This window comes from Lonchura striata, chromosome 25, assembly GCF_046129695.1.
Source record: "Lonchura striata isolate bLonStr1 chromosome 25, bLonStr1.mat, whole genome shotgun sequence".
Lineage (NCBI taxonomy): Eukaryota > Metazoa > Chordata > Aves > Passeriformes > Estrildidae > Lonchura > Lonchura striata.
The window spans coordinates 3074907-3096777 of record NC_134627.1 but is presented as its reverse complement, the minus strand read 5'-3'; the positions used below and the strand labels follow the sequence as shown (position 1 = coordinate 3096777).

The 21871-nt window shown below is 48.9% G+C and overlaps 1 protein-coding gene across 2 annotated transcripts in view; it reads right to left on the bottom strand.

The window, feature by feature from the left end:
* The window catches only part of NSF (N-ethylmaleimide sensitive factor, vesicle fusing ATPase), a 77898-nt gene that overhangs the window by 7763 nt on the left and 48264 nt on the right, over positions 1-21871 (bottom strand). For both annotated transcript variants that reach the window (XM_021539885.2, XM_021539884.2), the window contains exons 10-18: positions 19712-19877; positions 18782-18856; positions 17049-17236; positions 14003-14098; positions 13269-13425; positions 12031-12164; positions 10541-10607; positions 10272-10351; positions 301-435 (exon numbers count right to left, since the gene is read on the bottom strand). In XM_021539885.2, the coding sequence (XP_021395560.1) occupies positions 301-435; positions 10272-10351; positions 10541-10607; positions 12031-12164; positions 13269-13425; positions 14003-14098; positions 17049-17236; positions 18782-18856; positions 19712-19877 (1098 nt within the window). The remainder of the gene's footprint in view (positions 1-300; positions 436-10271; positions 10352-10540; positions 10608-12030; positions 12165-13268; positions 13426-14002; positions 14099-17048; positions 17237-18781; positions 18857-19711; positions 19878-21871) is intronic.

Genomic DNA, 21871 nt, shown 5'->3' with positions numbered 1-21871 from the left:
TGCTGTTCCAATTCAGAGCTCAGCACCTCCAGGCACATTCAGTTTAAGTGCCACAATTATACTCATTACCCACTTCCCTGCCCTTGGAATGTTTCAATCCAGACCACAAACCCTTCCCCAGACCTACTGTTCTCTAATTTTGCCTTAATTTAATTCATTAAAAAGCAAACTGAAAAGCCTCAGAACTGCTACGTTATGACACAATGACAAGCGGGATGGGTGTTACCAGACACAGCTACTGCAGAATCCCTCATTTCCAGCAAGTTTTGAGTCTTTTGTCATCCTTGAACTTTTCCTCACCTCTAAAGCCTCCATGAGCTGCTCCCCCGTGGCAATGTTGGGCACGTGGATGGTGGTGCTGAAGGCATTCAGCATCTCCATCTCCTGCAGGACATCCTTGCGGCTCGTGGTCCCGATGATCAGGAGCTTGCGGCCCTGCCCAGGCAAGGGAGCCAGAGTCAGGAAAGGAAAAACTGGAGAGAACCAGCCTGGGGAAGGTTCAGCTAACTCCAAATGATGAATGGGAAATGGCCATTTAAAAACCTACTTCAAACAAAATTAATGGGATTAAATCTGTCAGTAATTGAAGTCGCCAACAGCAGCCACAGGAGAGCAGGATCAGCTCTCGGAGCAATGCCACCAACAGGGTCCAAGAATTGTGGTGCACAAAGCCCCACCACACTCACAGCTCCTTCTGAACCCATCATTATAAATAGCTGGATCCTCATTAAATTTAAAAGCCTGAGCAAACTCCCACTCCCAAAAGCTGAATTACAAATGACTTCTCGGGGGAACGGCCTGTCTTTAGGAATCTGTGGGTACAGTGAATTCCCTGCTCCTGCACAGGCAGTTCCAGTGGATTTCCAGCTCAGGCTTTTGAGCAGAGGCTGTTGTGAGTCCCTGAGTCCCCCCTGCAGCTGCACAGGACAGTCCCACTCCAGCAGCCTCCAATTCCCAACCCAGAGTGCACAGAGCAAGCCTGAGTCAGCCCAGGCAGTAACAGGGTTTATGAATAATAGAGCAAGTTGTGGAAAACATCAGCTGCAAATGCAAATCCACTGCTGTTTGTTCACCTTGCAGAGCCCTTTCCACTGCTATTTGCATTTCCTGTGCAGGGTTTGGACACTGATCAATACTGGCTGATAGAAGGAGCTGCTGGGATTGTCAGGTGGGTCATCAGTCCCTTTTCTGTCCCAGTATACAGGGAGCTGGGAGGGGCCTGGCTGGCCAAGGACCCCCCTCTTTTGCTGTCCAAAGAGTTTGGCTGAGGCTCCAGCAGTGAAGGGAATGTCCAGTGCCCACTTAGAGGGTGCTGGACACTACCCAGGCTCCCCAGGAGATGGGCACAGCCCCAAGGCTGCCAGAGCTCCAGAAGCATTTGGACACCACTCCCAGGTATGCACAGGGTGGGATTTTGGGGTGTTTGTGCAGGGGCAGGAGCTGGATTTGATGATCCTTGGGGGTCCCTTCCCACTCAGGATATTCTGTGATTCTGTGCAAGTTCTATATTTCAACTTAATGACACAAAACTTATTCATTATAAAAACAAAACCAAACCCTAAAATCTATTTCCATAATGAATCCTGTGACTGCTTTGCATTCCCTTGACAGAGGATGAAAACCTATTTAAATACATCTTTGATGCACAGTGCATCTGCACAGGGTCTGTTCCCTGCACTCACTGAACAGATTCTGCTCCTGCTCCAGGTGTTGGACACTGAGCAAGGTCCTGAGCTGGGAGGAAGCTCCAGTGCTCACTCCAAGTTTGGTTTTAGTCCAAGAGAGCAAAGGGAAGGAACGTCAGGCAGGTGGAACCAGAGCATGTCCCAGGTCACCAGTGTCACACAGGGCTCTGCAGGGGACACTGTGCTGCCCCCCCTGTGTGAATCCCCTGTGCAGCTCAGAGGAATCACAGCACCACTCAGCCACTTCTTTGGAAAAGAGAAAATGGGGGGAAAAGCAGACAATTCCTGAACTGGAAATGCAGCTTTAGAACTGCAGTGGGATGTTTCAGGGCTGAGGGTCCAACACTGCCTGCAGGTCACCTGGGGAAGGGCACAGTGTCCTCAGGAAACAGTAACACAGCCACTCCATGGTATTTCTGCCCCATTCCACAGGTGCTGCTCCCATCACATCCTGCACAGCCACAGCTTTACAACTGCACAGGATTTGTTTCCTTTTTGATGGTCCAGCAAGGCCAGGAAAATATTACAGCATTTTACAAGTTTGAGCCAAATCAGGAGATCTGCCTGGCAAGATGAAATCCCAACACACTCAGTGCAGGGAAAGTGAAAGGAGTTTGATCCTCACTCCCACAGGGATTCAGGAAGCCCCACTGGGGGCCCATCTTCAAGGAACCATGGAATCATGGAATGGTTTGGGTTGAAGGGACCCTAAGATCTTCTTGTCCCGTGCCTTGCCATTGACAGGGACACCCCCATGGGAGATTTCCAGCTAAAACACTGCATAGACCAAGAGGAGTAAGAGATGCTCAGCAGCAGAAAAGCTTCTTGCCTGCACAAAGACAAAATTCCAGCAGCTTTCCACTACAGAAAGGGTTGGTAAAACAGGGTGTAAACATTGGCCTGGAAGCTGTGTGAGATGAGCCCCCATAACACCTGAACCATGTCCTGCTTCTGAGCCCACAGGTGTGGCCCAAACAGAGATATCTGCTCCCAAGGACAGGGCTCAGAGGTGCCTCAGCCTGCTGAGATCCCCTGGCAGGGCAGCAGAACAGCTCCAGGAGCACCCAGGGATTAGCCAGAACTGACTGGGAACATTTGATCTCAGCTCTGCCTTTGCTTTCATTGCTCTCTATTTCCTCACCAGCCTCTCCTCAAGGAGCTCTTGCTCCTGCTGTGGTGCTGCTGTGGCTGATGTTGCAGATACTGAAACTCAACAAAGGAGAATTCCTGCTCCCTTAGCCAAGGAATCCTAATGTCCTAGGTTGCAAGATGTGGCTGGGTGTGTATCCATGGCCATCTGTCAGAGCTGGGGCAGGTCCCTGCTGTTCTTTGGGCAGTTTTCTTTATCTCTTCCACAAGCAATCCTCCCTCCAGGAGATTTCTGCTGTCCATGGCCACTGAGTGTCCCTGCTTGGCTGAGAAAATTCCATCATCCATGGGGAGATGCTGCACCCAGGGGAGGAGCCAAACATTCCTACCTGGATCCAATCTGACCTGGGAACAGCACAGCAGCCTTTGCCCCCTGCATTCCCAGAGGAGCAGCTTCCTTCCCCTGCATTCCCAGAGGAGCAGCTTCCTTCCCCCTGCATTCCCAGAGGAGCAGCTTTCTTCCCCCTGCATTCCCAGAGGAGCAGCTTCCTTCCCCCTGCATTCCCAGAGGAGCAGCTTTCTTCCCACTGCATTCCCAGAGGAGCCCAGGCCCATCTCCCCCAGCCCTGGAGCTCCAAGGAAAACTCCCCCCTTGTGCAGGATCCTGCTCCAGCAGAAGCACAGCTGGCACTGCAGGAGGGCTGAGTCCCCCTGGGATGGGGCTGAGACACCTCCCTGACCCACAGGGGGTCAGGGCATGTTCTGACTCTGGCAGGGGTTTTTTGTTTGTATTATTTCATTTGTATTTTTAACTTTCCTAGTAAAGAACTGTTATTTCTATTCCCATATCTTTGCCTGAGAACCTCTTAATTTCAAAATTATAATAATTTGGAGGGAGGGGGTTTACATTTTCCACTTTAAGGGAGGCTTCTGCATTCCTTAGCAGACACCTGGCTGTTCAGACCAAGACACACAACCATCCATACACATGCCAGGCACCTCCCACAGCTTCACTGCTGCACAGCTGAGGTACCAGGGCACAGAGGAAGCCAAGGACAGGCTCCTGACCAGAACTGAGGCCTCCAAAACACAGAACAGCCCCTCCTGCAAGTGCTGGAACACCCAGACCCATCTGCTTCAGAAGTGGTTCTCCTAAAAACTTGTTTATTATGTATGGAACTCTCAAAATCCTGAACAGCTTGGGCAAGGGACTGTGTTAATAACAGTTTCCCATGAACTATGAGCATTTAAGAGGGAAAAAACTGCTCAGCTGCACCCAGGCAGTGTCTGTTCCCCAAATATAGCTCCCAGCATGTGTACAGTGCCTGGCACACGGATCCGGCATCAATCAAGAGGATAACTTCCTCAGAGTGGCTGCCTGAGGGATGCTGCCCTCATACATTAATGAAGTCTGTGCCTGATTACAATAAAAATGGAATTTAGCTTGGAGCTTCATCAGGAAAGGACACAAGCAGCACAGGAATGCCACAGTGAGGGGAGTTTTACCTGCTGGCACTTCAGGTGTCCATGACTGATCTCACCATCAGCCCTTCCTTCCCAGCTGCTGGAGCCCAGATGACACATTCCTCCTCCCAGGAAAGCTGCCCACGCTCTGGACTCATCCAGCAAACATTTCCTAAAGGACCAGTTCAGTGGTGGCCAGCCTAGCCAGTGCCACCCTGGGCCAGCTGCACACAAAGGCAGCGGGGCAGTGGGAGATGGCTGCACACACTGAAAGGGCTCTGAAGCCCTGTGACCACTGAGGGAACCACTGGCACTGGTCCCTGTGGGAATTCTGTGGGAGCACCAGCTCAGCCTCACTCTGTGTGCGACCCCTGGGACAGATTCAGAACAGGAAAAGAGCAAAACAGGGTCACCATTCTGCCATGTGAATCCAGGAGTTCCTTCCTGCTCCAAACACAACTTCAAATCCATCACTGCTGAGCTGGGATGTTCACCTGGAGAAGGGAAGGGCCTGGGGACACCTTAGAGAACCTTCCAGTGCCTAAAGGGACTCCAGGAGAGCTGGGGAGGGACTGGGGACAAGGGGGAATGGCTTGCCCCTGACAGAGGGCAGGGGTAGGTGGGATATTGGACAGGAATTGTTTCCTGTGAGGGTGGGCAGGCCCTGGAACAGGGTGGCCAGAGCAGCTGTGGTGCCCCTGGATCCCTGGAAGTGCCCAAGGCCAGGTTGGAGGGGGCTTGGAGCAGCCTGGGACAGTGGAAGGTGTCCCTGCCCACAGCAGGGGTGGCACTGGATGGGCTTTAAGGTCCCTTCCAGTCCAAACCATTTCATGTTTCTGTGATTCTGTTTAGTTGGAGAAGTCAAAGAAAGCACCAAGGGTGGTCAGAAATAGGGAACAACTTCCCTAAATAGATCCTTGGTAAAAACAGAGAGGTTTATAAAATCATCAGTGGTGTAGAGGAGATGAGGGAGAGACTGCTGCTTGTCATTTCAGAAACCAGGGAGCACAAGGAGGAATTCTCAAACATCAGATAAACTGAAATAAAGGGTGTTTGCTCTCACCAACAGCTCAGCTGGACTCAGGCACGCACAGTGCTAAGAATGGAAAGGCTTAACAAGGTTGAAAAGCACCAGGATGAGTTCCCAGAGGGCAGATCCATGAGAAATTTTTAGATATCTCTGTTAAACTCTATTCCCAGGGTCCCTGAACCACTGACGTAGTTGGGAGCTCCTCAGAACAGATGGCTACTCCTCAAAAGTACTTCAAATTTTTAACAGCTCCACTCAAAAGATCCTGATTTTTCCCTGCTCTCCTCAGAAGAAGCTATGCCTTCCACTCCCATCCTTTAAACCTGACCCCTGGAAAGCAGCCAGAGTGACCCCAGCACAGGCAGGGCAGGAGTCCCTTGAGCCCCTCAGACTTTCAGGCAATCCAAGGAGTCCCTCGAGCCCCTCAGACTTTTCAGGCAATCCAAAACAAACAAGTGAGAACCCCCAGGGCAGAACTGCTTGCCCCAGGAATTATGGAGGCAGCAGGAAAAGGCATCAAACTGAAAAAGATGCCCTGACCCAGCTCCTCTGCACTGATTTCCTGGAATTTATTGTTGATTTTCTTGTTCCAGGATCCCAGGATGGCTCAGGCTGGAAGGGGCCATGGTGCCACTCTCTGCTCCAGCAGGGTCACCCCAGAGCACATAGCACAGGCTTCCATGTATTGATAACGTGGTGCCATTTTCAGAAAAATTCACTTTTTTCATCCTTAATTTCTACAGCAGCCATGGTGAAGGCAATGTGCCATGTGTTCAGTCCACAGAAAATCAGGATTCAAGCCAAACTTATAAAAATCAGGCATAACATGAGAGTAAACTACCAAGGAAGGAGGAACAGCTTAAGATGATTTGGTGTCAGATTCACAAGCAGGGCTGTTCCAGCCCAGTTCTTCCATCACCAGAGATCAGACACAGGCACAGCCTTAGACATTAATGCATCCTGTCCATTTTTAGGCAAAGTGCCCCAGCTTGGAGCCAAAGATCCCTCTGTGCTGACAGGGGGTCAGAACAGAGGTGTGTGTCCTGCCCTTCTGCCTTCTAGCAAAGGGGTGAGCCCAGAGCTGACCCCTCTGCTGCAGGGATTTTACCTGCCTGAAGGATGTTCTCATGCACAGAACTGTGGGACTTGCAGAAGCCTCTTGAACCAATGAAATTTTCCAGGATGGATTCCTCTCCCACAGCAGGCAGCACACCTTTGCCCAGGGGGAACCAGAATATGACACAGTCACAGACTCTGCTGTGAGCAGCTGCAGCCCCAACACCCCCAGCTACAGAATTGCAGCAAATCCAGCCAGCCCCTGGCAAGGGGAGCCTGAGCTCTGTTGGAGTCAGGACAGGTGACACTGAGGTGCCTCTGTCACCCACCAGCTGCTCACTGTGCCCAGGACCCTTGTACACCTTTATCCTTGTCTTTGGGGTCTTGGGAATTCCTCACATGCAAAGGGAGAAACACAATTCCCCAGGTTTGTGCACATAAAAATAACAGCATTGGCAACTGGAATTGTTTCCAATTCACACCAAGTGATGTGGAATCAAGAATGGATCTGGGATTACATCAAACAAGGAGATTATTTCCCTGCAACTTTCATCAATTGGCAAAAGCCTCCAGCGTCCCAGTGAGAAAAGGGGCTGGGGAGCAGTGGAAGGGCAGCTCCTGGAGAGAGTCTCCATTCAAGAAGAAGGGCTGGGGGCTCTGGGAGTGATGGAGGGACATCCCCAGGCATGAATCTCACTTTGAAAGTGGGGCTGGGAGCTCTGGGGGCAGTGAAGGACATCCCCAGGAGTGGGGGTCCCTTGGAGGGAAGGGGCTGGGGGCTGAGGGGGCAGTGAAGGACATCCCCAGGAGTCGGGGTCCCTTGGAGGGAAGGGGCTGGGGGCTCTGGGAGCAGTGAAGGGCAGCCCAGGAGTGGGGGTCCCTTGGAGGGCACCTTGCCCAGGCAGACATTCCCTGAGCCTGCCCAGCCTGCTCTGGCTCACGGGGGATGCTGAGGGTCCCTCTGCCCAGGCCGATTGTTGGGAAGCAGCAGGGAGGCACATGTGAACCTCGGTGGGGCTGGGGAGAGCCTCCAGGCCCCGTGTGACTCTGCATGTAGATGAAGCAGCTTTGGGAGCTGCTGCTGCTCAGTTCTCAGGGAAGGCTTTTTCTCCTGCTCGGCTCCCTGCTGAGACAGCCCTTTTCAGCCTTTCCATCCCCCAGTCCCTGCTCCTGCACAACACAGGCAAACTTGATTGAATTAAAGACCCAAGAGAACATGGTTTATTTTCTTCTCTTCAAGGCATTTCAGAAAAGATTTTTAATTGGTTTAAAAAAAGATGTTGAACAAAATGGAATGGTTTTCAGTCCTCTTGAAGCAGCAGTAACAGATAGCACTATATAACACTGCTGAGTGGAACCACAAGCAGGAGCTGTGACTGGCAATTTAAAGCAAGCTCAGAGAGGTTTCTAGTTTATTTAAAGTGTTTACACTCAAAAGAAAACCAGAACCTTCAAGTGTTTGCCCTTCCCACACCACGTTCCAATAATCCAGCCTCCCTCAGAAGAGTGGAGCCTGGGAGGCAGCTTCAATTCAACAGAGACACACACCTCGATGCATAATTAATAACATTTCATCCCAGAAACGCTTCTCTTCCACACAGAGCCTGCAGTGATTGCAGGGAGCTGCCTGCACATCAAGAATATCCCTGCAAGTGACGTGACACCCCAGTGAATTCATAATCTAGGCCACAGCAGTGGCAGCAGCCGTGGTGACAGGACAAGGGAGAACAGCTTCCCCCTGCCAGAGGGCAGGGATGGATGGATATTGGAAGCAAATTCTTCCCTGTCAGGGTGGGGAGGCCTGGAATGCAACTCCCAAAGCAGCCCTGGATCTCTGGAAGTGCAGGGGGTGGAATGAGATGGGCTGTAAGGTCCCTCCCAACCCAATGATTCTTTGAAATCAGCTCAGTATTTCAGGTGCCCCCCATGAGTGGAACACTGAAGCAAAGGGTAAACGGGTATTGTCTCCCCAGCATCCTGCCAAGAATTTCTCTCAGCACAGGGATGTCCCAGGACATCCCATTTTTATAAGGATTGATCCTAAACCATGATCCCAGTCCCACAGAAATCCACAGTGCTTTGTCCCCACACAGCTCAGTCCCACTGATGCTGCTCATGCACTTAGAGCTTGTTTTGCATCTCAAATTCCATCAACCCCCTGAGATCAGCCATTGCCTCCAAAGAAACTGCTCGTCAAGGCAACTTGTAATCTCAGAGGGGACTTGGGAGGTGTTGATTAACCTCAGGATTATTTCCATCATGGGCTCCTCACTGAGTTCAAAATCCCCAAAGAGTCTCTGTGCCCAAATCCAACCCTTTTAACAGTACATTGTCACAGCAGAGAAGGCCTTTCCTGCACAAGGCCTATTTCTTACACACAGCTTTGGGTTTTTAAATGCCCAGAATCCCTACATGCATGGCTATCCCAGGGAACTCACTACAAACACACCAAGAAGAGCCCTGTCCCCAGAACTGCCAAAGCAGGGCAGACCAAAGGGCCCAGCTCACCCCATGTCCTGATTCCCACAAAGACAACACTGGACACAAAAAAAAAAAAAAAAACCACACGATCAATCAACCAGTGACATTTCCTCAGCAAACTCACTTTCTACCCTCCAACAATTTATGGCTTAAGTCACCATAATATTGGCTGTCAAGGCAGAGTCTCCCAGCCCCCAGGGCATTTCAAACCCTGCTGAGCACAAATCTCTACAACAAGTGCAAACTTGGCAAATATCTGTGAGCTGCAGCCCATGTCCTGTTCTTGGGAGCCCCAGGTGCCACCCAAAGTGCAGCCCAGCAGCAGCACACATCCAGGATGAATGGGCAAATGGACAATTGAATACTTTAAGTTCCTTTGAGAGCTGAACCAAATCAAGTTCTGTTTTCCCTGTTGATTCAGGGAGCAGCCATGTCCTGGCACTGTGGAACAGCCTGAACAGGTCAGTGACTGCAGGAGATGAGGTGACCAGGGCTGGCTGTGCTGCTGCACACAGGCAGCTGCTCTGCTCCAAGCATGTGATAAAACTTGGATGCTGTTGTGCTACAGACTTCACGTGGCCTAGAAAGCTCGTTGGGAAAATCTTTGTTCTCCCAGGCTGACAGTCACACGGGGAACTCAGGGCCTGTGGCATTACAATTTAGTTCAAAGTCCTGGATTTGAAAGGTCTTTTCACCAAACTCTCTAATGAAAACAACACTCAGGCACACCCTCCTGTGCCAGGATATTAAACATGACAAAAACTGACTTCACCCAGACTGTGCTTCTCTGCTTTTTCCTGACACCAACTTTCAAGGTGTTCCTGTTACGATGTTATTTATTCATGCAGATCTCTCACACACAGAGCAGAAAGGCAGTGAAGGACAGGAGAACGGCAAACAAGAAAGGAGTCTCAGCCTGCCTGTCTCACCCAGCACGAGCTGCAGAACCCTCAGCACTTGTGATGTTCTTAAATCTCATTGACACACAAAGTGCAAACAGACAGGATCAGCACGAGAGACAAGATCTTAAGCTTCCCTCAATCATTGTAATTAACACCTGATATTTCAAGTTAAGAACAAATTAAACCCCTGACAGCCACAATCACAGATTACACAGAAATTGATTTATAAATAGGGAGGGAGCACGTGGCTGAGCCAGGGGTGGATCTGGCCTGAACAGCTCCTCAGAGGGCAGGCAGCTGGCACAATTCAGCTTTACATGGTGAAGGTTAAACTGGTTTCCTTAGTCTGTATTTTTAGGACTAACTGCAGAAGATTCAGCCCCCCGTAATTAGATATTTCAAGCTGAATCCCTTGTGGTTATCCTAGAAAGGTCCACGTGAATGAAGAGCAGCAGGCTGGATTAAGGTGGCTGAGTCAGACAAAGCATGAACAGCACTGGCAGCTCTCAGCAGCCACAGAGCTCCCATGTCCCATTCCTGCAGGAACAGGGCACCCTGCCTTACCTGTGGGGGGGCTTTCTTCAGCAGCACCAGAAGGGCTTGCAAAACCAGATTGGAGAACCGAGGTCCAATTGGGACATAATCTGAAAGGAAAAACACATTTTAATGTCCATGGAGCAGATGCACATTTAAGCCGCTTCACTGTATCAAAACCAGTTCAATTCCCCTTAAGTAAATGGTTCCAGATAATTTCCAGTTTGTAATGTTTCAACATTGTAAATATATCAATATTTCTGCAGCAGCCAGCACAGCTCTCCCTCCTCCTGACTCACCTAAAAGTCGCTCAATGTCGTCCACAACAACACAGCTGAGCTGGGACTTGTAGGCATCATCAAAGATCTGAAAAACAGTGAAATATCTCAGTGTTAAACCTCAGCCACAGGACTGTGACAGCCACAGCTGGGCCTGCTGATGTGGGTTCAGCTGAACACAGCAGCACTGAGAGGAATAATCTGAGAATGAAACAGGTAGGTAACAAGAGATCAAGCTCCCTGCAGGCAATAAATCACTGCCATCTCCACAAATTTAGTTTATTTATTCATTTACCGCCTACCCTTGGCAACAAGCAGCTGCCCTGAGGTTCACTGTAAGCCAGGGAGAAACCAGCACCACTCCTCTGGTTTTGGAGCTGGGGCAACACTGATAATGTGACACACACAGAGAAAAGCTCCCCAGCTGTAACACAGCTGTGAAGCACTTCTCCTCAGGCTGGATATTGGGCACTGCCCAGAACAGCAGCGGGCAGAGGGAAGGGACTGGCTCAGGTGTGGATCTCAGCCCCAGTCACCCTGCCTGGAGCAGCAGTGTCCTGCACAGCTCTGGGTGTGAGCAGGAGGCAGCACTAAGGACAGCAGTGGTGTTGCAGCCCTGCCTCCAGCAAACCCTGATTCCAGTGAATCCAAAGGCTCCTTTTGGAATCCAAGTCACAAACTGGACCTCCACTGCTTCTCCTAAGAACCTTCCTTCCCTTACAAACTCTACAACCCTGCACCAATGTTATCAGAGTAGCATTCAGCTCACATGCTCCATTCATACCAATCATCTGAAGAGTAAGTGCTGGGCTGCTCCAGGAAATGAAAATATTCGACTCATTCACATTCCCTGGCTCCCCAGGCTGCTAAACCTCGTGTTTAACTGAAGACCCCACCTCAGAAAGGGTCCCAGTCCCACTCAGGCAGGATCTGTTCCCACAGGTGCAGCCCTAAGCCCTTCCTGCCTCCCCCTCCACAGGCAGAGCTCCAGACCTGCTCATCCCAAATCTGTTCTGCTGCAGTTTGCCAGGATCACACACCAGAACTGAGACTTGAAACCTTCCCTGAGACACTCAGTGCCACATAAACATTGTGACAGGAGTCTGGCGTGACAGGACAGGAGGGAATGGCTTCAAACTGCCAGAGGGCAGGGATGGATGGGATATTGGGAATTAGGAATTGTTCCCTGGCAGGGTAGGCAGACCCTGGCTCAGGTGCCCAGAGCAGCTGTGGCTGCCCCTGGATCCCTGGCAGTGCCCAAGGCCAGGCTGGACAGGGCTTGGAGCAGCCTGGGACAGTGGAAGGTGTCCCTGCCATGGCAAGGGTGGCACTGGGTGGGCTTTAAAGTCCCTCCCAACCCCATCCACTCTACAATTCTGTGATACATCCAACCTTATAAATAAATATATGCAGGATTTCCAGGCCTAGAGAGAGCAGAAACACCATCCCAAATGTAATTCACCTTTCCCTCTAGGAGAGAACCCAGAGCTGGGCTGTCATCACACACATACCTTCTTCATGGCCTGGCACTTGGCTGTTTCAGAAAACCCAATCATCTTATCAGGAGAACAGATCTTGATAAAGGGGAAGTTGGATTCTTCTGCTATTTTTGCTGCTAAAGCAGTCTTCCCACTGTGGGGGGGGCCTGAAGCAAAGGACAAACAAGGAATAAACAAGGGAGAAAACAGCTCTGACAATGGTCAGTGTGAATGATACCCAGGGTATGTTCAGAATTCCATCCAGAGGCATCTGCAGTGTGAAATGAATTTTCTTCCTGCTTGCAGGAGGAACACACTAACTCCTGGTGCAACCCAGTCCTCCACATGAAGGTAATTAATTGGAACTACTTGAGCATATACAGAATGATTTGCCACTACACAAAAGAGGACACTGCACTTTCTGTAGGAGCAGTCATGGCACCAAAATGTGTGAGTTTGTGTTGAGGATAAATTTCTTGAGCTTATGTCCTGTATCAGTATGATCTCTGCTGGCACCTTGGCAAACAAGTCAGCAGCAGGTACACCAGGGAAACACTGGCAAAGACAATTTGTTATTTGCCTGAATTCACACCAAGATAATTCAGAGACCAAAGACACACCTGAATCCTTGCAGCCAACATGAATCAGTTTGGAGGGACAGAAGAAATTGCTGGACACTAACACAAAGAATTATTCAGGGTTAATTCCAAAGCTACATACTACAAGCAACAGTGGTAAGACATCTTTTTGGACTTTGGGAAAGGAAAAAGGGAAGAGATAAGTAACAAATTCTACTCCAATATAACAAATTCTCATCCAAAACCTGTAACACAGATACTGGAACCAGTTTCCAATATCTGAAAACTCTACTTAAGCACTAACAGTCTGAATAGAAGGAATCCACCCTTAACTGACAGGGACACTCAAATGTGGCTGTTTGAATTCAGCACTGATGAGCTCTCCAGTGATTTCAAAGAGAATTTAGGCAACTGACTCAGCTAGAGACATCTCCACTGTAAACCAGCCAAATTCAGGTTCTTCACTGGGTACATTTTGGTTATTTAGTGGGTACATTCCCTTCTCCTTTGTTCCAAGCACAGGATTCCCTTTGGCTGAGCAGTTTTCTGCTGTTCCAAAGCAGTTCCACCCAGGCAAACACTAAGAGCCCGATTCCATGTCTCCCCCAAGGTGTTTCCTGCAGGGGCAGGATGTCAGAGGTGAGCAGGAGCAGTGTCCAGAGGGATTTTCCAGGTGTTTGCCCTCAGCTGTACCTTCCAGCAGGACGCTGACCAGGGGAGTGCGGTCACTGTTCTTGGTCTGCTGCACCAGCAGCTCCCCATCATCCAACACCCTCGTCACTGGGTCCCCCCACTTAATTATGCCATTCATGATGTAGCTGGCATAGTCTTCCTGGTTGGTTCCAAAGGCCTGTAGAAGAGAGGGAACACTTCTTCTACCAAAGAATTTTTCATCCCATCAGAAAAACCAATAAACAGTTAAACAAAAATGACCAGGAGCAAGGCTCTGGAAGATGCTGAAGTGAGACAGTCACAGCCCCTGGTGACTCACAGCATTCCAGCTCAGAGGGCTGAACACAGCTGGAGACCAGGCACGTTCAGAATCATCTTTTCATACGCCCTCACAAGCAGTTCTAGTCAGTGCAGGTTACCAGTGGGCTCTGACTCCACACTGTGTGGAGACAATTCTCAGAAATGAGGCTTAAACCTCCTCCTACAGCCCAGGGTAAAGCTGTCACCCAGGAACTGAAGTGGCCTAAAAGGGAAAGCTGTGACCAGGAGAAACCCCCAGCTGTTCTTTACCTGTTCTAGTTCACTTTATGACTCTCTGGGCAGCAGGAGGCACAGAGAGCTCAGAGCTCCCCACTTTCACAACACAGGACATGCCAGCCCACGGGGCACTACTGCTGTGTGACCCAAAGGAAGCGTCCCTCCCACCACTGACTGCACTGGGTGCCTGCTCCTGCAGTCCCACAGTGCCCACTCACTGGTTTGATGTCGTTCTCCAAGGATGCAAAGAAGTCTCCTCTGGTCACTCGCAGGCTCTCTGCCTTCTCCATGTCCACCTCCACTTTGTTGCTGGCCTAGAAAGGCAATAAAGGACACTGAGGTCCAGCAGCAGCACCCAGCTCATCCCCAGCTTCTCTCCACAGCCCCAGCCTGTGGCTGCTCTGGGTCAGTAAGAAAAATGCTTCTGTGGGGGCATTTGCTGGGTAGCCTGGAGCCATCCCCACCTCCAAGAGCCACATCCCAGCCCCACAGAGGCACTCAGGGCAGCTGTCCCACCCCGCTGGTGATGCTGAAGTGCAGATCATGTCTGTAACCCCATTTCAGAGACACCACCCCAACTAAGAACAGGACTGGAGCTCTGGCTCATCCTTGCTGCTGCTGTGCTGCAAACCAGGAGTCAGTGAGGCTCACACTGCTGCCAGTGTGGAACTGACCTCACCCCGGTTCAAACTTGTAGAACTTACTGGGATTACATAGGTACCCTTTGGAGCTGGGAACTATTTCTTTAGATAAATAAACTACATTTAACTCTCAGAGATGTGTCTCAGACATTCTCCTCCAAAAGGGACCTGCAAGAATAGAGTGCACCTGAGCATGAGAAGGAAAAATAACAATAGAAATAATGACATGGTGCTTGTCTTGAAGAGCAGCAAATGCAGCCCCTAACCAGCAACCACAGGACCAGCCTGGTCAGTCCTGCTGTGCCAGAGACACACCTGCAGCCAGAGAATGGCTGAAATGAGAGTCCCTTCTCCCAAAAACACCCACCAAGCACAGACACAGATGCCAAATAAACAACTAAGGGGATCTTTAGTACAGGTGATCACTTTTCTGCTTTGCAGAGGGAGATGAAGGTACCTGAAACACTCAATAAGTTCCTGAAGTTGTGTATACACTTAAAACCAGGGTGGCTGTTACTTCCCCAGCCTTTAATGAGTTCATGTTTTAATTTTTCACACACAGACTTTGAGAGATAATCACAAGAGTTTAAATGATTCAGAAGACAATGTCCCTTCATTTCCCATTTGTGCTCTTGCTTCTCACAGGTGCTCCTGAAAACTAGGTCAGGCCTGTGATGTATATTTTAAGTTTTCAGTATTTGTAGGAAATAATAAAGTATTTTACTGTATCATTTAGCTAAAAGCAACTTCATAATAAAGAATATTGCCCAAAATTACTATGTCAAAGTGTCTGAAAAGCAAAATAACACGTGGCTACTTCCCATGTGGAACACATCCGTACATTACTGAGATGTGGATCACAAAGCACCCCAGAGGAGGGGACTGCTCTTTCACATTTGCACATTGCCATCTCCCATTTTCCCACATGATTTCTTGGCACAACAGGGAATAGATCAAAACACCAATGCTCCCCAAACTCACCCAAGACTCAAGCACTGAGAAAACATCAACTATAAGCAAAATTAATTATTTAAGGAAAATATTTTGCCTGCAAAGGGAAGAATCCAGAAGGGCTGATTTTTTTTTTTTTTTTTTGAGACAGAGCACAAGAAAATGAGAAAGTGATGATGTTCGTGGTTTTCTGTTACATAAAACAATAACTTGTCAAGTATTATGGTTATACAAGACTAATTAGCAGGAAGAGTAATTTTTCCTTTAGAAAGAGCACTCCCAGGAGATACAAATGTCTAAGCAGCAAATGATTTCTCACTTAAATGAAAGTGTGACTTGCCCTCCTCACATTTGAGGCTGAGCAGATTTTTACAGTCCCTGTGCTGTGGGATCAATGTCCAGGGTTTCTCCCTGCAGGAGCTGCCCCCAGTCCTGGCCAGGGGAGCAGGGGCTGAGCTCAGGCTCCTTCCTCACCACCTCATCATCTCATATTTCAACACCTCTGAATACTGAGCTTTGCATCGGCCCTCACAGCCCTGACATTTCATGGCCCTGAACTCCCTCCTGCAGACACACCGACCCCCCCAGCCAGGGGGACTGGGAAAGCAGGGAAGTGTTCCCAGGGAACAGAGGGACTTGGGAAGGCTGCATGAGCTAAAGGAGGTGGGGTGATCACCATGTCAGCACTTCTCTGCAATGGGAGACTCTGTACAAAGCCCTCTGAATTCTGCCAAGACTTGGAGCAGAGGATTCTTCCATGGCTGGAACCCTTCTCCACACAAAGCACATCTCTGCTCTTCTGGTTCTTGCATGAGGAACCAGTGAACAGCCATCCCCATTCCCTGATCCCAGCACACTCTCCATAACCCTTCCCCCTGCTTTCTTCAAGCTGAGGAATCTGAGTTTAACCATTTTTCCAAAAAAACCCTCCTGTACCTCAAACCCCCTGCTGCCATTCCACACCCTGGTTCTAGCACAATTCAAGTACACCAGGGATTTGATCCATGGTGTAATCACCGCCCCACTTTTGCTCTTTACCTCTCCTGGTAAATTCTAAGCTTGCTATTTTGCTATTTTCACTGACAAGGACTGAGCTGGGATTTCCAGACCATTCCAGCTCCAAGAACTTGACCCCAGGCCCCATCCCTGCCTCCACCTATCTGAATTCCCTCTCCCAGGGGACACCTAAAATTCACTGGCACCCTGTGCACTGACATCCTTTCAAATGCCCTCTGCAGATCTCCACTGGTGATCTTTGCCTTTATGCCCCCAAACCAGCTCTGAGATGGTAACTTCCCCTCCTCACAGGACATTTATGAATACATTGAGCTGCTCAGGTGCCAGCAGAGCCTCCCTATAAATGGCTGTTCTAATTCCCACCTTGTCTCCTGGGTCCAATGCACAAACTGTGCTCAGGACTTTCAGGTTTTGGCAAAACATCCTCAAAAACCACCCCTTCCACCCCACCAAGCTGTGCAAGAGGCACCTGGAGGGCAGGAGGGGGAAGAGGGAATTCAGAATGAAAGAAAAGCACAGGGAAAAGGTGGTGCCCACATGACTTTCATCTACTAAGGTACACTGATAGGCCACTTTCCAGTTGCAAGTAAACATTCAATATTCCAAATATAACTATTTCCCCTTTTTTGCCCCAGTAGGAGACGACAGGACTGACCTTAATGTGTCTGTTCATGGCAGTGGACTGAGCAGCTCGAACCAAACCTTCCAGCTCAGCACCACTGAAGTTTTTGGTCTCCACTGCCAGCTCTGCAATGTCCACATCCTCAGCCAGGAGCTGGTGCTCCCTCATCCTCACTGTGTGGATATGCAGGATCTGGAATCGGCCCTTCTCGTCTGGCAGGCCTGGGATGGGGAAGAGAACACACCCAACCCCCTGAGCACAGCACTGCAATTCCCCTGTCCCTCCCCTCCAAGGCCCCTTCCCACCAGGAGCAGCGTGCACTCGTATTTGATAATGCTTTTCACTGAGAACATTCAGTTACAGTAACTGATAAACTGACCAGTGTCACCACCAAACCAGAGGGAACAGCACAAGGTTGAGTTTTTTTCCTCAGAGCTCCTCCAAGTTGGTTCCTCTCAGATTTCCACACCAGGAATGACAATCTGACCTTAAAGCCCACCCAGTGTCACCCCTGCTATGGCAGGGACACCTCCCATTGTCCCAGGCTGCTCCAGGCCCTCTCCAACCTGGCCTTGGGCACCTCCAGGGCTCCAGGGGCACCACAGCTGCTCTGGGCACCTGTGCCAGGGTGTCACCACCCTGTCCATAACAGATTTCTTCCTTATATCCCATCTGACCCTGTCCTCTGTCCATTAGAAGTCTCTGTTCCTTGCCCTGTCACTACAGGCCCTGGTAAAATCTGTTCTGCTCCTCTGTCCCTGAGTGCCCTTTCCTTAAGGGGTCACATCCACTAATTACTGAATCAACTGAAAGTTCACTCACCCAAAATCCAGACCCTTGACTTCCCTCTTCACTTATCATTCCTATAAAGTGCTGCTTTTCATCAGATGAGGTGATCATTTCCCAGTCTGCACCTTAGCAAGTCATTTCTGAAGCCCACAATGGCTTCAGAAGATACAGAAGATCCTTCTCTTACAAGTGTAACCTGTCAGTCTGGCACATCACCCTGAGCCCCACTGTGCTCAGCCCCTTCCAGCCTCTGGTATTTGTACTGATCAATTTGTTTGTGTTGAGGGGATGTGAAAAGGGGATTTTACAACATGCATAACTGTCACCTGATAATTAATTCCAGGATTACTGAGCTTTTCACCAGTCCCAGGCTGTCCTCTACTCCATCTTTCTTCAGGGAATTGTCACCTCAGCACTGAGGCCAGTCACCCTTTAGGCTCACCATAACCTTCACTGACAGAATTCTGATCTCAAATGCAAAGCCAGTGATTTGTACTCATGAATCTAAGATGACCTGGGCTTACTTTCTTAACAAAGCCTATATGATCAGATATTCCCTAATTTACCCTGCACTGGGTGTGCACAGTTACAAAGGTCCCTTTCTAGTTACTGACAGCTGCTTTTCCAGTTGCCGGATGAAATGGCAAACCAAGCTCTTGGCCCACTTTTAGTTCACCCAGTGCTCTTGCCTGGCCTTCCTGCAATTCCCACTCAGGAATGACCTGTACCATTGCCTCCTTTCCTTCACACAAATATTCAGTGTCCTGCCTGTCCATCCCTGCCCACTCTGCTGGGCAGAAACTGAGATCAGGTTTATCAGTAGGGAAGTGCAGAGTGGAACTTTATTGGTCTGATTTATGTTCTGGAGGGAGCTGCAGGAAGTTCAGCACCTGAGCTATGGCTCACATTTTGATCTGCATTTGCTTTGCTGCTGTAGGTTCATGGAGTAGAGGAACTGGGATCTGCAGTGTGCTTACCAATCTCCATCTTCACCTCCAGCCTCCCCGGCCTCAGCAGGGCCTCATCAATCAGGTCAGGTCTGTTGGTCATTCCTGAAGTCAAAGTTAAAACAAAACACTGTTATCTGAGCTTCCTGAGTGGGTTTCCAGCCCTGGCACAGCCCATAGAGCCAGGCAGACACTCAAAGAGTCCCAAGAAAACAGACAGAAGGCACTCATCTTCTGGAATGCTGGGAAATGCCCTGGGGGAGAGCCAACAGGGATCAAACCTGGCTTGTGGCTGTATCTGCCTGTCCTTAAGCAGTGCCTGCAGGGCTCCTGCAGCAGGACAAGCACAGCAGGAACAGCCCCACTCCCCCATGGGCTGATACATCAATTCTATCTTTGCAGGTTTCCCTAAACTATGAAACCCTCCTTATCAAAACATAATAAGGAAATTGCTGAAGGCAGCAATATCTGCCAACCACAGCAGCATCTCCCTTTCAACCTGCTGCTGATGCTGCTGCAACTGCAGCCATGGCACCTCAGCTGACCTGCAGTGAGGCAAACCCCAGCAGTGCCTGTCACTACTGGACATGAAATGAGTACACAGAAGCTTGGGAAGTTCAAAAGAGAAAAAGAGCCAGTTTTATTCCAACAGCTGGTATTTATAGAATTCCAAAGGTGACCGATTGGAGGATGGAATTATCACCTCTCCAACCACACTGGTCCAAAGATCAATCAATAATTTCTTTCCACTTACAGAGAAATATGTCAACTATTCTATTTATACATGAAATTGTGTGGGACCTCTGACTGTCAAATATGTAAACATTATCTGAAGGCTAAAGAAGTTTTATGAGAACTTTAAAACTTTCAAAAGTACTATTAAAAAAAACTTAACAGTTTTAAAAATCAGGGCAACAGTGCCCACCCAGCCCTCAGGACAGAGAAGGCAGCCCCACCTACCAATGACCAGGATGTTGTTGAGCTGCTCCACGCCATCGATTTTGGAGAGCAGCTGGTTCACCACGGTGTCGTGCACGCCAGTGCTGCCAGCCATGCTGCCCCTCTGCTTGCAGATGGCATCAATCTCATCAAAAATGATGATGTGCACCCCACTGTTGGCTCCAAGCTGTGGGAGGGAGGACGTGTCAGGAGTGTCACCAGTCTGATTGCTGAGAGCAATCCAAAATGAACACCAAGCTCAGCCACACAGACACAGCACTGATACCCGCTGTGTGCTCAGCATCACACGTGTGTGTGTGTGTGTGTGTGTGTGTGTGTGTGTGTGTGTGTGTTATCTCATCCCTCTCCAGGGGAACATCCTGCCCATCTCCAAATCATTTGGATCAGGGGACTTTGCCCAAACTCGGGACTTTGCAGCTACATAGGTTTTAAGGAAGAGTGCTGAAGATCACTCTAGGTTGTGGGGTGGCTTCGTGTGGTGGAAAAACTTTTTCTTTAATTTATGTTTTTAAAGAAAGGCTTAGTAGTTTCTTGTTGTTTGGTTTCATGGTTGTTTATTGTAAGTTATTTAAAAGATTGTCTTTTTGGGCTGCTGTGGTTTGTTTAGCAGCTTTAGGCAAAGGCATACACACTCTTGACATCTTCTCTGTTTGCCGTTTTCTTTTTCTTTCTTCTTGCCTAGGGTTGGTGTTATCTTTTATATGGTACATTATATGTTATATGTTTATAGGGTTTTTTTAATACTTATTACTTATATTAAATGGTGCTTTTTTACTCTAAACTAATTTGTGAATGTTAACATCACTAAAAACATGGAGGTAAAGAAGAAGAAAGAGGGATGACAGGACAGGCCCAGATCCCTCACTTTTAAAACCTTTGACCCTTATGTATAAAACAGAAACCCCCCTGTACAGCACAAAAAAATTCTTTTTTCTACTTTGTAACTACTTCTACTATAATATCTAAACTTTTGTGACTTCTTGTTCTTCCTGCAAAGTTGGTAAATCATTCTATGGCTCAAACTCAAAATTACAGTTGTTTCCAGCTGCCTGCCAAGGTCTCAAATGCTTCTGACTGGATCCTGGAACCTCTAAAAATGTCTGAGGGACATTTTGAGTTCCCACAGAAGAGCACAAGGCTGAGCAAGCCAAGCAAAGGCCAAAGCTCAAAGGGTCCCAGCACTCAGCACCTGGGAAAGGGACAGGTACCAGGGACAGGGAACAAGGCTTGTCTGTGGAGGGAGGGATGCACCAGGGTGGGAACACCCCAGGCTGGACTGAGCTTGGTAAATACACAGCTTGCCAGAGCAGCTTTATTGATAATATTTTTAAGGAGCCCAGTCAGCCCCAGAACTGCCATTTCCAGGTTCACTCGGGGGTGAGGCAGTTGCAGCTGGTAAGAGAACAGGATGCTTTTTGTGACCGCATTATGAAGCTTTTTCCCTTCATTTTCTACCTCTAAAACATCTTTTGTGGCCAGTGCAGACCACGTTATCACTGGGTGCATGTGCTGGCCCTGGCAATCTGCCCCAGACACAGGCAGCACAATGCCAACCTTTTGGAGACCTTTTTAATCTCCCAGCTGTCATCAGGCCCAGCCCCTGCAGCCAATATTGAGTGTATTTTAACAGGTGTGTTATTGCCAAGGGAAAGCAGCTCCCAGAGATACTGCAGCCACCAGGGAGCAGGAGATTGTTCACGTGGGTCTGTGTTACCACACAGAGCTGATTGACTAACAAACCTTCTGCTGAAGAAATGAAATTATTTCCAGCCACCACCAAAATCTGAGTCTTGCGAGCTGAATCAAATTAAGGGATCATTTCTAATGACTTCTAAAAAGACTTCCCTGTATTTAACTGTGACTAGCCTGACATTTGATTTTCTTTATCAGAAAAATCTATCAAGATCAAGTGATCCACAGCAGAGAAAAATTACCATAGCACACATGAAAGAAGTACTTACACCATGAAACTAAAGATTGGGGTTTTGAAAGCCAGCTAAAGCAATAGATAAAAAACATCACTGGAATAAACAGAATCTTTATCTTCACTTCCAGTTTCAAAAATCTTTAGTTTCAAGACGTTATTCTTATCCATTAGTTTTCTGCTGTGAAAAATTAACCATGTATTGATTATAACACTTCAAGTACTGTAACATACCA